Consider the following 15,000-nt stretch of genomic DNA (forward strand, 5'->3'; position numbering starts at 1 on the left):
AGGTGGTGGGCATCCTGTCCTGGGCCCCTGACTGTGAAGGCTGCTTCCCGCTCATCTTTGCCAGAGTTTCGTCATTCTGGAACTGGATACAGAATCACATTTAACGGAAACGAATAGAAAATAGAATTCAAGGCTGGTTTTACAAAACTCGTTAAGTCGATTTTTCTATTTTTTGAGATTTTCCATCCATGAGATAAAAATTGAAACGTAAATTTTATTTAAGCATCTGAATTTTTCTTAGATTTGGACGAATTTGAAATTTAAATAATATGATAAAATTATAGACCGAATGAGAAATGTAAGGGGAAGTAATCCTCAATATCTCAAAATGTGAAAAACGGAGTTATGGGGTTTTGGAAAAGCACTCTTCAATTTTCACGCAATATAGCGGGGCTTGAACACTGGGACAGTACAGTTATAAGGAGATCCTTACTCATGAGATTGGACTCTTTAGAATATACGGTAGAACCACGTCAATTTTGGGAATGTACCAGAAGCGAGTTGGCAGTGGTTTATTCAGTTTTTTTTCTTCTTGATTTCTACTTGTTATTTCTGACCAGGCCTGCCAACTTCAAAATTGTAAAAAAAAAATTTGTAATTTCAAGGAGTTTGACATTGCATTCGCTGTAACTAAACTCTTTCCTTACCAATCTTTTTCAATATTTTCCCAAAATGGCAGGCTTACCCAGCAGAAAAATAAATGATTTTTTAAAACTCAAAACAAGCTCTCTACAGAACAACTTTATATTCTTATTTATCAAACAAATATCATTATTCAAAATTTGTGATGTACAAAATAAATCTGAATAAGAAACAATGTATATTGTGTCGTAACAAATTAAATGTGACGATTTTTGCTATCAGGTGGTAAGGAGAGGGTTTTTAAACAATCAACAATGAATTCTCACAAGGGATAAACAACTCTTCAAAACCTTAACATTATGTCGTCTGGAAACAACTTTCATTTTCAATAAGTTTTCATGACTTCGCGTGTGATGCTCATAATATTGGTCTGAAATTGAAGCCAAACATTTCGTAATTTGACGAATTTTTCCTTATAACAGGCAGGTCTGGAAATTCTGACTCGTGGTCTCAATTGGTGTTAGTTTTAAGGTGAATCATAGCAACGTGTATATTTATTTATGGTAGAGTTTGGAGGTCTACGAATTATAAAATTTATGACAGTTGCAATAAATGGTTTTGTTAATATCAGGTTTTTATGATTGAGTCTTAAAATGAAGTTTTCAATATCACCTTTATCAAACTTAATTCAAGCCGTTCAAAAAAACCCCAACAAAAACAACAATTAAACAAACAAACAAAAAAAAACAAACAAAAAAAAAAAAAAAACAAAGAACAAAAAAACTAAAACAAACAAAAATAAAAACAACAAAATAACAACGAATAACCCCCCCCCCCCAAAAAAAAAAAACAACAAAAAAAACATATCAAAACAAACAACCCCCCCCTCCAAAAAAAACAAAAAACAAAAAAAAAACAAAAAAAAAAAAAAACAAACGCAAAAAACCCCACAAAAAACAACCTCAAAACACCCAACCAAACAAACGAGTTTTGGTAATAAAACTCATCCTTCAAATATTAGTTCATTTAAATGACCCTCATCTTGGCAAACACCCCCTCCCTCCACCCCTTTGCCCGCAAACTCTAGGATGTTTAGGTAGGCAAGGCACCGACTTCAAGGAAGTCAAAGGTCTTAGAGTTAAAGAAAACCCCAACAAAAAACCAAAAAAAAAAAAAAAAAAAAACCAGAGGGAAAAGAAGAAAAAAAAGTGCTGTTCCGGCAAAGATAAAAAGTAACAGGTCAAGAAATATTGTTTTGACTGTTTGTTTTTAAGGATTTTACGGCGATTGCAACACACTTAGGTCATATAAGCACCAGTAAGAAGGAAGAAGATGGGACAGTAAAAACATTCTAGATGTACAATTAAAGGGACTTGAGGAAAAAGTAAGACAAAGGGGAACGTTTCAAATAGGGAACATAATATGTAGATTCCAAGAGCACACTATCAGTGTACTTTCTTTGAGATTACCTAAATGTTTCACCCAGACACCAGAATAAGTTTCCACTAAGAGGAATACATTAAAATGTTAACAAATCATAAGTTAAAATGAAAAAAAAAACAGTACATAACAGAGAGATGATTTACAAGGAAAAAATTATATGTCCTAAAACTAAAGCTATACATTCGACTGTTTCCTTCTCAGCCAAGAACTCCGGCCAGGGAACTCGAACCCTAGACCTTTCGATCATATGCGAAGACAAGTGTTGGACCACTGGACAGAATAGCCGTTCAAAAATGTTCAAATTACTTGTTAAAAATGTTGTTATTGTGCAGTTCAAAGGACAGGTTTTTAAGAAAACCAAAGGACAATATCACAAGGACATCCCTGCAATGGATTCAATCCGGAAAGAGTAAAAAATGAAGACCAAGGACAACCTGGAGGATAGACCTTCTGGTAGAGCTGGAGAGATCTGGGATGTTCGTTTTTTTGTTTTTATGGGTTTCACGGCGCTTGCGACACATTTAGGTCATTTCAGCGTCAGTAAAAATAATAAAATGGAAAATTCAAAATATTTTAGACTTACAATCAAAGCACCCAAGAAAAAGTAAAACAAAGGGGAATTGGTTCAAATAGGGAACATATATAGATTCCAAGAGAACGCTATCGGTGAACTTAGATTGAGATCACCTAAAAGTCCCATCCAGACACCAGCAAGGACCACACTAAGAGGAATACACTCAAATGTTTACAAATCATATGTTTACAAAGAAAAGAAGAAAAAAAACCCAGTGCATAACAGAGAGATGATTTACAAGGAAAAAAACACAGTAGAAAAGTAAGGCAAATGAGTATGGCAAATATTGGGAACAGATGTAGATTCCAATAACAAAACAACATATAAATATAAGAGAGAGAGAGAGAGAGAGAGAGAGAGAGAGAGAGAAAGAAAGAGAGAGAGAGAGAGAGAGAGAGAGAGAGAGAGATGGTTTACAAGGGATAAAAACTATCGCCTCCCAAAATAATAAATATATATTTCACTGTTTTCCTCCCAGTCGAGGACTCTGGCCAGGGCCAGGACAAAAACATGTAATCTTATTTAAGATAAAGACAGAGATAAGTTGGAAAACAGATATAAGGGGATAGAAGACACAGTACGTACCTCCCTGCCCACTATGGGACGTCATGAATCCCACCCAGATATAGGGGGATAGAAGAAACAGTAAGTACCTCCCTGCCCACTATGGGAGGTCAGGAACCCCACCCAAATATAGGGGGATAGAAGACACAGTAAGTACCTCCCTGTCTACTATGGGACGTCAAGAACCCCACTCATATACAGGGGAGAGAAGACACAGTAAGTGCCTCCAAGCCCACTATGGGAGGTCATGAACCTCACCCGGATATAGGGGGATAGAAAACACAGTAGGTGCCTCCCTGCCCACTATGGGAGGTCTGGAACCCCACCCAGATATAGGGGGATAGAAGACACAGTAAGTACCTCCCTTGCCCACTATGGGAGGTCTGGAACCCCACCCAGATGTAGGGGCATAGAAGACATAGTAAGTACCTCCCTGCCCACTATGGGAGGTCTGGAACCCCACCCAGATGTAGGGGCATAGAAGACACAGTAAGTACCTCCCTGCCCACTATGGGAGGTCATGAACCCCACCCAGATATAGGGAGATGGAAGACACAGTAAGTACCTCCCTGCCCACTATGGGAGGTCTGGAACCCCACCCAGATATAGGGGGATAGAAGACACAGTAAGTACCTCCCTGCCACTATGGGAGGTCTGGAACCCCACTCATATACAGGGGAGAGAAGACACAGTAGGTGCCTCCCTGCCCACAATGGGAGGTCAGGAACCCCATCCAGATATATGGGGATATAAGACACAGCAATTACCTCCCTGCCCACTATGGAAGGCGATGAACCCCATCCAGATATAAGGAGATAGAAGACACAGTAAGTACTTCCCTGTCTACGTAGGGAGGTCAGGAACCCCACCCAGATATAAGGGTATAGAAGACACAGTGAGTGCCTCCAAGCCCACTATGGGAGGTCATGAACCCCACCCAGATATAGGGGGATAGAAAACACACTAGGTGCCTCCCTGCCCACTATGGGAGGTCAGGAACCCCACTCATATACAGGGGAGAGAAGACACAGTAGGTGCCTCCCTGCCCACTATGTGATGTCAGGAACCCCATCCAGATATATGGGGATATAAGATACAGCAATTACCTCCCTGCCCACTATGGAAGGCCAGGAACCCCATCCAGATATAAGGAGATAGAAGACACAGTAAGTACCTCCCTGTCCACGTAGGGAGGCCAGGAACCCCATCCAGATATAAGGGCATAGAAGACACAGTGAGTGCCTCCAAGCCCACTATGGGAGGTCATGAACCCCACCCAGATATAGGGGGATAGAAAACACAGTAGGTGCCTCCCTGCCCACTATGGGAGGTCATGAACCCCACCCAGATATAGGGTATAGAAGACACAGTGAGTGCCTCCAAGCCCACTATGGGAGGTCATGAACCCCACCCAGATATAGGGGGATAGAAAACACAGTAGGTGCCTCCCTGCCCACTATGGGAGGTCAGGAACCCCACCCAGATATAGGGGGATAGAAAACACAGTAGGTGCCTCCCTGCCCACTATGGGAGGTCAGGAACCCCACCCAGATATAGGGGGATAGAAAACACAGTAGGTGCCTCCCTGCCCACTATGGGAGGTCAGGAACCCCACCCAGATATAGGGGGATAGAAAACACAGTAGGTGCCTCCCTGCCCACTATGGGAGGTCAGGAACCCCACCCAGATATAGGGGGATAGAAAACACAGTAGGTGCCTCCCTGCCCACTATGGGAGGTCTGGAACCCCACTCATATACAGGGGAGAGAAGACACAGTAGGTGCCTCCCTGCCCACTATGTGAGGACAGGAACCCCACCCAGATATAGGGGGATAGAAGACACAGTCGGTGCCTCCCTGCCCACTATGGGAGGTCTGGAACCCCACCCAGATATAGGGGGATAGAAGACACAGTAGGTGCCTCCCTGCCCACTATGGGAGGTCTGGAACCCCACTCATATACAGGGGAGAGAAGACACAGTAGGTGCCTCCCTGCCCACTATGGGAGGTCTGGAACCCCACTCATATACAGGGGAGAGAAGACACAGTAGGTGCCTCCCTGCCCACTATGGGAGGTCTGGAACCCCACTCATATACAGGGGAGAGAAGACACAGTAGGTGCCTCCCTGCCCACTATGGGAGGACAGGAACCCCACCCAGTGTAGATATTTGCAAGTCTAATAATACCAATTGTTATGTGCTCATTGTTGTGCTAACTCAACATATATTGCCAATTTCAACAATGTTATATTATAAGAACCATAATTACCTTCGGTTATCAGACCTGTATATAATATACTTAGGTCGGCCTCTATCTACTCATACTGAAGATTGAACGACATCTGATATCGAGACGTCACGAAAGGGAGACAACAAGATATTTTGAATATAATTTTATTTATGATAAGAATAAAAATCAAACAAAATATAAGCAGGGTAGTATGTAATATTATTTATATAAAAATATATATTGATACAGTACTCGTTGGATACTAGCACGCTGCATTCCAGCACGCTCAACAATACAGCACGCTGGAGCTGGGTGACCGGATTTTATTATAGAAGGAACGAAACTGACGTCACTCAGCTCTTTGATATTGTTGTATTTATCCAACCATCTTTATAAGTTATTCTCACTCAATTGTATTAATCGTACTATAAACGTTTAAAGTTACACATAGTTCTGTATTTTGATGCGGTATAGCGGGCTTGCGGATATTGTGAGTTTATTAACTAAACGCATAGCATCATATAAAATCAGTGCTCCCTTGAGCTTCGGACTTCGCCGCGCTCGGATTAAAAGCACGCTTTTAAGCTTCTCTCAATAACGTGCTCGAATCCACCGAGTACTGTAACATAGTCACGTGAAAATCCAGCAGGAAATGACATTTGAGCTTTATTAGCAGACTGTAAAGGTTCTTCAAACCCTTACAAACCCTTACCAAACACACAATCTTAATAATTAATTATTAATTCAATCATTGTCCTTATTTTTCATGGGTTTGAGTGTTCCCATGATCTAGTCCTTTGGATACATTTATAAATTAAATGATAAAGAATAGAAGTTGAGCTTTTCCTTACAAACCATAGGAAAATCGTCACATTCGTTAGGATGAAACAAACATAGTTATCATTCTTGTTATCTTTCTGATTTCTTTTGTAAATCAACAAAAAGGCTGATGATGTAAGTCTAAGCAAATTAAATTTAGTGTTTGTGGGGTAATAAAAAACATAGTGGGAAGTCTAAAACATATTATATGTGTTAATAAATGTTTTATGGACGGAGAACAAATGCAATTTAAATGATTGTAACTATTTTTAATGTTGTAGTTCTAGTTGGTAGTGGTAGCAGAAGCAGTAGTAGTGGTAGTAGTAGTTCTTGTAGCAATAGTAGTTGTAGTAGTAGGAGTTGTAGAAGAGTAATAGTTGTGGTAGTAGTAGTAGTAGTAGTAGTAGTAGTAGTAGTAGTAGTAGTAGTAGTAGTAGTAGTAGTAGTGGTAGTAGTAGTAGTAGTAGTAGTAGTAGTAGTAGTAGTAGTAGTAGTAGTAGTAGTAGTAGTGGTAGTAGTGGTAGTAGTAGTAGTAGTAGTAGTAGTAGTAGTAGTAGTAGTAGTAGTGGTAGTAGTAGTAGTAGTAGTAGTAGTAGTAGTAGTAGTAGTAGTAGTAGTAGTAGTAGTAGTAGTAGTAGTAGTAGTATTGGTTGGTGTTATGGATAATGATAACGGTGATTTTGATGATTGTTATGGTGATTATGATAAAGATGATGATGACGATGATGATGATGATAATGAGGATGATGATAATGATGATGATGATGATGATGATGATGTGTGATGGCAATCATGACGATGCTACTGCTGCTGCTGAAATTCATGAGAAAAAGTAATCATCATTTATAATGAAATAAGTAATATTGTAAGTCAAACAATAATAAACAGATTATAACACTTGAAAACATCAAACATTTCAACACTGAAGCACTGCGCAAAATAAGATCCTTCGTCGTCTTATTGTTTCATAATCGTATTTTGTTGATAAAAGAGAAATCTGAAACGTCCATATCATATGACGTTATTAATTAAAATGAAGCATCAATTTAATTTTTTGTACCTCAAAAAAAAAAAATAACAACAAAAAATATGAACATGTACTTCATTCATCCCATAGGGAAATTTGTCTCTAGGGTCTATTCCAAGGGATGACTGGAATAACCCAGGCGTTAGCCGCAATGCAGCGCCGCAAATTGAGCTAGGGAGAGGTAGGTGACTTGCTGAAGGCCACACAGCGCAGCGGCGGCGGATGATCGAACTCGGTACCTTTCGGGTACGAAGCAAAGACCGTACCACTGAGCTACGCTAAAAAACCCAACAACCCCCCCCCCCCAAATCTTGAGCTTTTATATAGGGCAATATCCACTAAACGTGCTCAAAGCGCTTTACAAAGGACCTCTGACCAACAGCAACACGTTACATATAGAACTAGACATAACGCCTGCTAGGCGATATTGCAATTTTTTTTCGGACATATTCAACGCTGCTAACGGCCAGGTACTCATTTTACACCAGAGTACGGCGAGAGAATATGAATAAAGAGCCTTTACCAAGGTCTTAACTATGTGCCGAGCGAGGCTCGAACTCAGGAACTTCCTGTCCAAAATCAAGTGTCATACCACAAGACCACATAGCCGCTTCCCCTACTGCCTTTGTAAACTTCACTTGAACGCCTTTTACTAGTAGCCATGCAGTCTCCACATATTACTGAAATTCTGTCAGATGTGAAAACAAAATTACTTAGTCATTTAGAAATTATTTCAGTAACATAGGACATGGTTAACCAATAGATTTTTGACCAATGAAAACATGGAATTTGTGACACACCGTTACATCTGCTCGGACAAACATAGTTGGTTATTTATAGATAGAATGCGCTTGGCCAAGGAGTTCACAACATTGCCATCCGGAAGTATAACGGACCAACACACAAACTCTGTGTAACCATGAACTTTTATAGTCTGGTTAATACAGTTTAGTGAGAACAACTCACAAACGCGGATGGCAAAAACAATAACAAAGGCCTGAGTGACGTCATCTGCATACTATCTATAAACAATTCGGTGAATGAAATCCTGGCCTTCGTAAAGTTATGGCCTAATACTGACCAAAAAAGGATGTCAAAATGCCAGTCTTTGGCCACAAAAGAAAACAAATCGTGAGTTGTATTCAACAGTTAAACCAATGAAATAACTTGTTTCCATGAGCTCTACTAACGACAACTCACTAGGCCGTGCAAAAACCAAAACAATGACGTCAAACTGCCAGTCCTTTTGGATTTCAGTAGCAGGCTATAACATAACGATGGCTACGATGAAATCGACCTTTCTCTGATCATTGTTATTGTTTTTATACCGCACCGCCAAATGGGTGAGCAGTTATCACAAGATTGTCTCAATCATAATATAAACGTTTAAATTTACACATAGTTTTCTGTGTTGGTTCTATTGATCCAACGGTTGAACAGTGGGTATTTTAATTATACACATACCATCGATAGTTAAGCCTCTGCAGTCCGATATGTTTACCAATCATTACCATTGTTTATATTATGACGACTGTCCGAGAGGCGTGATTATCCAAGTGTCTATGATTGTGTTATAGAGCCATAATCTAACAGCATCCCACCGTAGCCATCGTTATGTTATAGCCTGCTACTGAAATCCAAAAGGACTGGCAGTTTGACGTCATTATTTGGTTTTTGCACCGCCTGGTGAGTTGTCGTTAGTAGAGCTCATGGAAACAAGTTATTTCATTGGTTGAACTATTGAATACAACTCACGATTTGTTTTCTTTTGTGGCAAAAGACTGGCATTTTGACGTCATTTTTTGGTCAGTATCAGGCCATAACTTTACGAAGGCCACGATCCCACACCACACAAATGTCGTGTCTATCTTTAGTACCGAAGCTGAAACAATAAATTGGATTGGATTGGGATATAGAGCCATGTATAACATAACCTGGTTTTTTAAAAAGGATTTTACAGCACTTGCAACACATTAAGGTCATATCAGCGCCAGTAAAAAGGAAGAAAATGAGATAGCAAAAAGTTTTAGAATTACAATTAAAGCTCCTAAGAAAAGGTAAGACAAAGGGGAATTGGTTCAAATAAGAAACTATGCATTTGACGGTTTCCCTACCAGCTAGGACTCCGGCCAGGGTCAGGACAAAACTAAGTAATCTCATTCCAAGGCCTAGACAGAAAGCATGTTGGAAAACAGATACAGGGGGATAGAAGACAGAGTAAGTACCTCCCTGCCCACTATGGGAGGTCAGAAACCCCATCAAGGACAGCAATATGGATTGGTTAGACTGGATTGTGGTATAGATCCGTTACCAAACTCCATCCCACACCACACAAAAGTTGCGTCTATCTTCAGTACTGAAGCTGAAACAATATGGATTGAATTGGATTGGATTGTCTCCAACTAGTAATGTTTTATTATCTCCCTTTGGATTGATTTGACGTGATCGATTGTCTTTTGATATTGTATTCCTTGCTGGCTGAGGAATGGCTTTAAGGTCAAAGCGTTTACTTTCAACTATTAGGCTATGTTTTGAGGGAGATTTACAGTTCTGTTTTATATTGTTATCATCCATAACTTCAGCAGTTTTATACTTTTTTGTGTGCCCATCATTTCGACGTCATACATGTCGTTGTCAATCATTTAAAAACACAGTTATTTCCCTTGGACTTGAGAATACGGTACCTTCAAAAAGAAAACACACAAACAAAAGAAAAAAGAAGAAAAAAGAAAAAAAGTCAAACAAATAAAAACAAAACAAAAATAAACCAGAAAACAAAAATCAAAAACAAAAATAAAAACAAAAACAAAACGAAACCTGTCTAAACCAAACGAAATTAAAAACAAACAAATAAAACAAAAAACAAAAATAAAACAACCAAAACCATCCCATAATAAAAAACAACAAATGAACAACACCCCCCCCCCCCCCACACACACACGTAAAAAAACGCCACCAAACCTCCAAACAAACAAATAAACACACATAAGCAGACATAAACCAATGTATAAAATATTTTAAAGAGATATCTCTCAAATTTCAACCTTCTCCCCTCTCAGTCTCATTCTTTAAAAAATAACAAACGTAGCAGTCTAGTACTTGGCTTTATGCAATGAATATATATATATATATATATATATACACACATATATAGAATTGAATCGTGTTTGATACAAATATGGTACGGATATATAATTCATTCGGAAAGGTGAAAATGGAAAGGCTTCGGATTGGAACAGTACGGACAATGGACGTTTCGGGTACAAACTCTTCGTCAGCACTGATGTGCTTGTACCCGAAACGTCCATTGTCTGTGCTGTTCCCATTCAAAGTCCTTCCATTTCCACTCGTATTTTCACGATCCCAGGCTTATGGCAGCCCCAACGCTCTCTACGTTATATAATATCTTATATATATATATATATATATATATATATATATATATATATATATATATATATATATATATATTATAATGTATCACAGACTTTTCCAGTAAAATTCAGATTAATTCATAAATCAATCGGGTGTCTTAGCAAGATTTTGCAGGCTGCGGATTCCTGTCAATTCTCCCCTTACCACCCATAGGAAAATCGTCACATTCGTTACGATGCAGCCAACAATTTTCTTACTCTGATTTCATTTCGTTATAGTTATAGCTATAAAAACCCAACACTGTGTTGCAGAGCTCATTTTTCTGAATAAAATATAGAAAGTTCTCGGCTACTATTCTGTTTGAAAAATCTATTTTTGTGTTGGGTGAGTTTGACGTTTCGGGTAAAATTCTGAAAATAGCTGGTAAGGAGAGAGTTAAATACTCTTTATCCAATAACCAATCAGCCTGTTATTGGGTTCCCATAGAGCACTCGCTTCACACGCAAAGAGACCGTGATTGATCACTGGTGCAGTTGACATTTTTTTTCTGACCCCCCCCCCTACCTGTCCACCCAGCAGTGATTGGGAAGCTGAATCTGTTTAATCTGGCGGAAAATACTTTGCGATAGTCTGGCGTCCTATCGAAATGATAACAGGCAATTGTTATTGTTCGTCTCACGCTATAAATTCCGGGATAAACTCCAGCTCTATGGGTCTGATGTCTCTGAAGACTACTACCCCCCACCCCCCCCACACACACACCCCTACCCCCGACTATCACAGACATGACAGCCAGCAAGCCACCAAGCTTTTTACTTAACCACTATCACTATACCAAAGAAGCGGCAAGCCGTATATCTAACTATTCTTTACTAAAGGGGCGGTTTGGGTCAAATTATTAGGAAAATCCTTCGGAAAATTGATTTGAGATTTTGGTGGAAAACGATATTTTATTGGCTTAAAGATAATATTATTGGTCCAACTTCTTAAAATAGACTATGAAGGCACGAAAAGCACAATCGAAAAGGGTACAGGTAGTAAGAAAGGTGTGAAACACGGAAAGCTATTTTGCTATTTTCTCAATATGTCATTTTTCTCTAAGGGTATGGGATACTGTGTCAAACGTTTCTCAGAATCTAATCAATGAAATTGTCTGAAAATTTCCACAGTTATCACAGAGATAATGTATAACGTCACCATAGAGATATTTTTGTGATAAGGTATGTCTATTTTGAATAATGATCCTAATTATCAATTTTGTCATAGCATTTTGATTCTAATAAAAATTCCGTAAGCTAAAGCTGTAAAATCTCTCTATGGTGACACACTATGCTACAATGTTGATAGGAGGGAAGAATATGGAGGTCATTCCTTCATTAGTTTTTGTGGAATGTTTGCCACAAGATTGTTATATTTTGTTTTGCAAAAACGGGTATCATCACAGATAATTTATATTTTCCACCTAAATGTTGTTTTTAAACCTATTATGACAATAGACTGATTAATACCGCCCAATATAGGTAATTACAATTTGTCTTTAGAAAAGACCAAAATCGCCCCTTAACCACTCTATAAAACAAAGGACAGACTTTATCTTACACACTTTTCTTTACATAAGAACCCTTCCAAATGAGCAAAAGGTCGTATAACTCAATATCTATAATCAGAGAACCGATTGGCAGTAACTTGGCAAATGTTATTTTCTGAACTCTCTATAAAAAAGAGGCCATTATGTCTCCTTTCCTTCCATTTCTTCTCCCACCTCCTCGTCGTCTTCCTCTGCATCGCTTTCTCCGTCTACATCTTCTAGCGTTGTCGTCAAGTGTTCGACTAGACGAAGACTTCCGCCTGGAATATCACCTTGACTGCTCAAACAGTTCTCCACTGGAGTGACGCCATTCGCTGCGCATGCGTCTTGCTGGTCGGACAGTGACGTAATCAAGCCCGAGCGACGCATCATGGCGTACGGAACAGAACCAATCGATGTTACAGCCCACGATGCTAATCTTGTGTTTTGTAATGATGATGATGTTGTTTCTTCCATTGTTGCTATTGGACGGCATTCTTGATCGGAGGCATTTCTCGTTAGTCTCGTTGAGAAACCATTGGGTTCATCCTCGGATCTGTCTGTAGTATCACCCATAGAGTTATGCACAGTTTCATAATTATTTGTATTGCTGCAATTTGCATCATTTTCAGCTCGTTTCGTATCATGACGAGTCTCGTCTTTGAGGGAATTTAGTACCCGTCCGCTAGGAGAATTTGCCGTCTGACACGATGATATCCCTGTTGGTCCCGATTGCACCGGAAATGTATCGGGTAATTCTGTAAATGGCGGAGGTGGTTCTGATGGAATGTTATTATCATAATTTGTTATTCCTCTCTCTTGAACCACGTGTCTGTCGTGAGATCGTATAGTATTGTTGTTGTTGTTGTTATTCATTCTTGGCAATACTTGAATATCAACTGGTTGTCTTGGATCTTCGGTCACTGTCGGTGTTTTGTTGTTCGTATCTATTTCCTTATAAGGCGGAGGCGGAGCTAAACTGTCTGAATTCTCAATTCCGATTGGATCACCGTCGTCCTTGGTGTCTAAATCTCTATTGTAGTATGCGATAGTGTTTTCGCCCCCGTTTTGGTGAAAGAGGTATAACGGATTGGTGTTCTTCAGGCATTCTTCGTAAGAGGGAGGCTTGATCTCTGATGGGTCAGAGGTGAAACTGCTTACAGGTATATCCTGAAAAAAACAGAAAAAATGTAGAGAAAGTTAAAGTTAGAACCCAGAAAAAATATTACAAATTAATGGCATGTCTCGCGCGATTGTTTGTGATGGGGTGAATGCGTGTATATATATATATATATATATATATATATATATATATATATATAATATATATATATATATATATATATATCCCGGATTAAGTCGATATTTTTTTTCTGACCCCCCCCCCAATCCCCATTGTCCACCCAGCAAGGATTCGGTAGCCGCGTCTATTAGATCTGGCGAAAAGTACTTCGCGATAGCAATTGCTATTGTCCATTTCACGCTATAGAAACCGTGATAAACTCCAGCCCCATGGACTTAATGGCTGTAATCACACATAAATAACTTAACCTTAGTCTCATATATTTGTTTACAAATTCAAGTTTTTAATTATGATAATCAACCCTCCCCCCACTTCCTCTTTCAACAACACCGAAGGCACGGCACCACCTTCTACTGGTTTCACACAACTAATATTATTATAGTATGCTGGTCTATCCTGGCGGCCAATTCGGTGTCGCATTTTTTGTATCCGCCAAACATTCTTGTCACAAACAACGCTCGACCAGACGCTCTGCGGATTCAGGTTTTTTGTTCGAACCTGTATACCTGGGGCAGGTGGAAAGTATCCATTGATGAAGCGTCACTGCCGCCAGACAGGTCCTCGATCTCAGTCATGTCTGGTATGAAAGCAGACAGAAATGGAGAGTCATTTGCAGTTCTGAAATAAATCGAAAATGTCGCCGAGGCTGCAATGTCGGTCGACCATGCCAATGAACAGCTTTAAGTGAAGTAAGTCAAGTCATCCCCCCTCCCCCCCCCCCCCCCCCCCCACCACCACCACCGACATAAAACCGTTTTGAGGCGATGGTTCACATAATAGCGAAAAACGTTTACCTGGAAAGAAAATTCTTCTCTGGATGTCTGAGCCATGCTAGTGTCTGTAAAATCTAGGGACGAGGCTACGGCATCGCTTCTAGGTTGGTGGACGAGATAATTCTGACGTCTCCGCTGGTGGGAATTTACATCAGAATTTTGCTGTTGTTGTTGCTGATGTTGTGGTTGTTGTGGAGATGATGATGATGATTGATGTTGTCGATTCCGACGGTTTTGCACTTGTTGTTGTTGTTGTTGTTGCTGGTGATGTGGAGCATTCCGACGAGGAGGCCGATTAGAGGGTCCGTTCCGAACTGTTGTCCGAGGATTTCGTCTTGGCGCTGGCTCAGAATTCCACCAATGTTTTTCATGAAACACATTCTGAAATTAAATGGACATGAAACAAGCTCGAAACGGTTTGTATGTCAGAATGGACCGGAACCTAAGTGTATATATTGACAGGTCTGACAACAGGACGCTGTTATGGGCTGGATTTACCATTGTTGTCATGGACAATACTTTGCGTTGGTATGAAAGAAAATCCATGACAACAACGAGACCATAACAGTATGGGTTATCAGACCGGCATATAAACCCTGAGCTTTTATGTAGCGCAATATACACTTAAACGTGCTCAAACCGCTTTACAAAGGGTCCCCGACGAACAGCAACATGCAACATGTAGGAGGAAACATGAGGCCTGTTAGGCGATATTACATTTTTTTCCGACAAAGACAACCCTGT

At 39.7% G+C, this 15,000-nt stretch overlaps 1 protein-coding gene and 1 long non-coding RNA gene across 2 annotated transcripts in view; one reads left to right on the top strand and one right to left on the bottom strand.

Moving 5' to 3' along the window:
* Positions 1 to 1,218, top strand: part of LOC144956847 (uncharacterized) — a 5,945-nt gene extending 4,727 nt beyond the window's left edge. The window contains exon 3 of the long non-coding RNA XR_013642025.1: positions 1 to 1,218. This exon is cut by the window's left edge and continues 116 nt beyond it. This is a non-coding gene — a long non-coding RNA (uncharacterized LOC144956847).
* A 10,325-nt stretch (positions 1,219 to 11,543) lies between these two features.
* The window catches only part of LOC144956861 (uncharacterized), a 30,241-nt gene continuing 26,784 nt past the window's right edge, over positions 11,544 to 15,000 (bottom strand). Inside the window, exons 7-8 of the mRNA XM_078887643.1 lie at positions 14,278 to 14,637; positions 11,544 to 13,350 (exon numbers count right to left, since the gene is read on the bottom strand). Of these exons, the coding sequence (XP_078743769.1) occupies positions 12,343 to 13,350; positions 14,278 to 14,637 (1,368 nt within the window). The 3' untranslated portion in view covers positions 11,544 to 12,342. The remainder of the gene's footprint in view (positions 13,351 to 14,277; positions 14,638 to 15,000) is intronic.

Source organism: Berghia stephanieae, chromosome 11 (genome assembly GCF_034508935.2).
Source record: "Berghia stephanieae isolate SIO BIC M18660-M18661 chromosome 11, UCSD_Bste_1.3, whole genome shotgun sequence".
In the NCBI taxonomy this organism is placed as follows: Eukaryota; Metazoa; Mollusca; class Gastropoda; order Nudibranchia; family Aeolidiidae; genus Berghia; species Berghia stephanieae.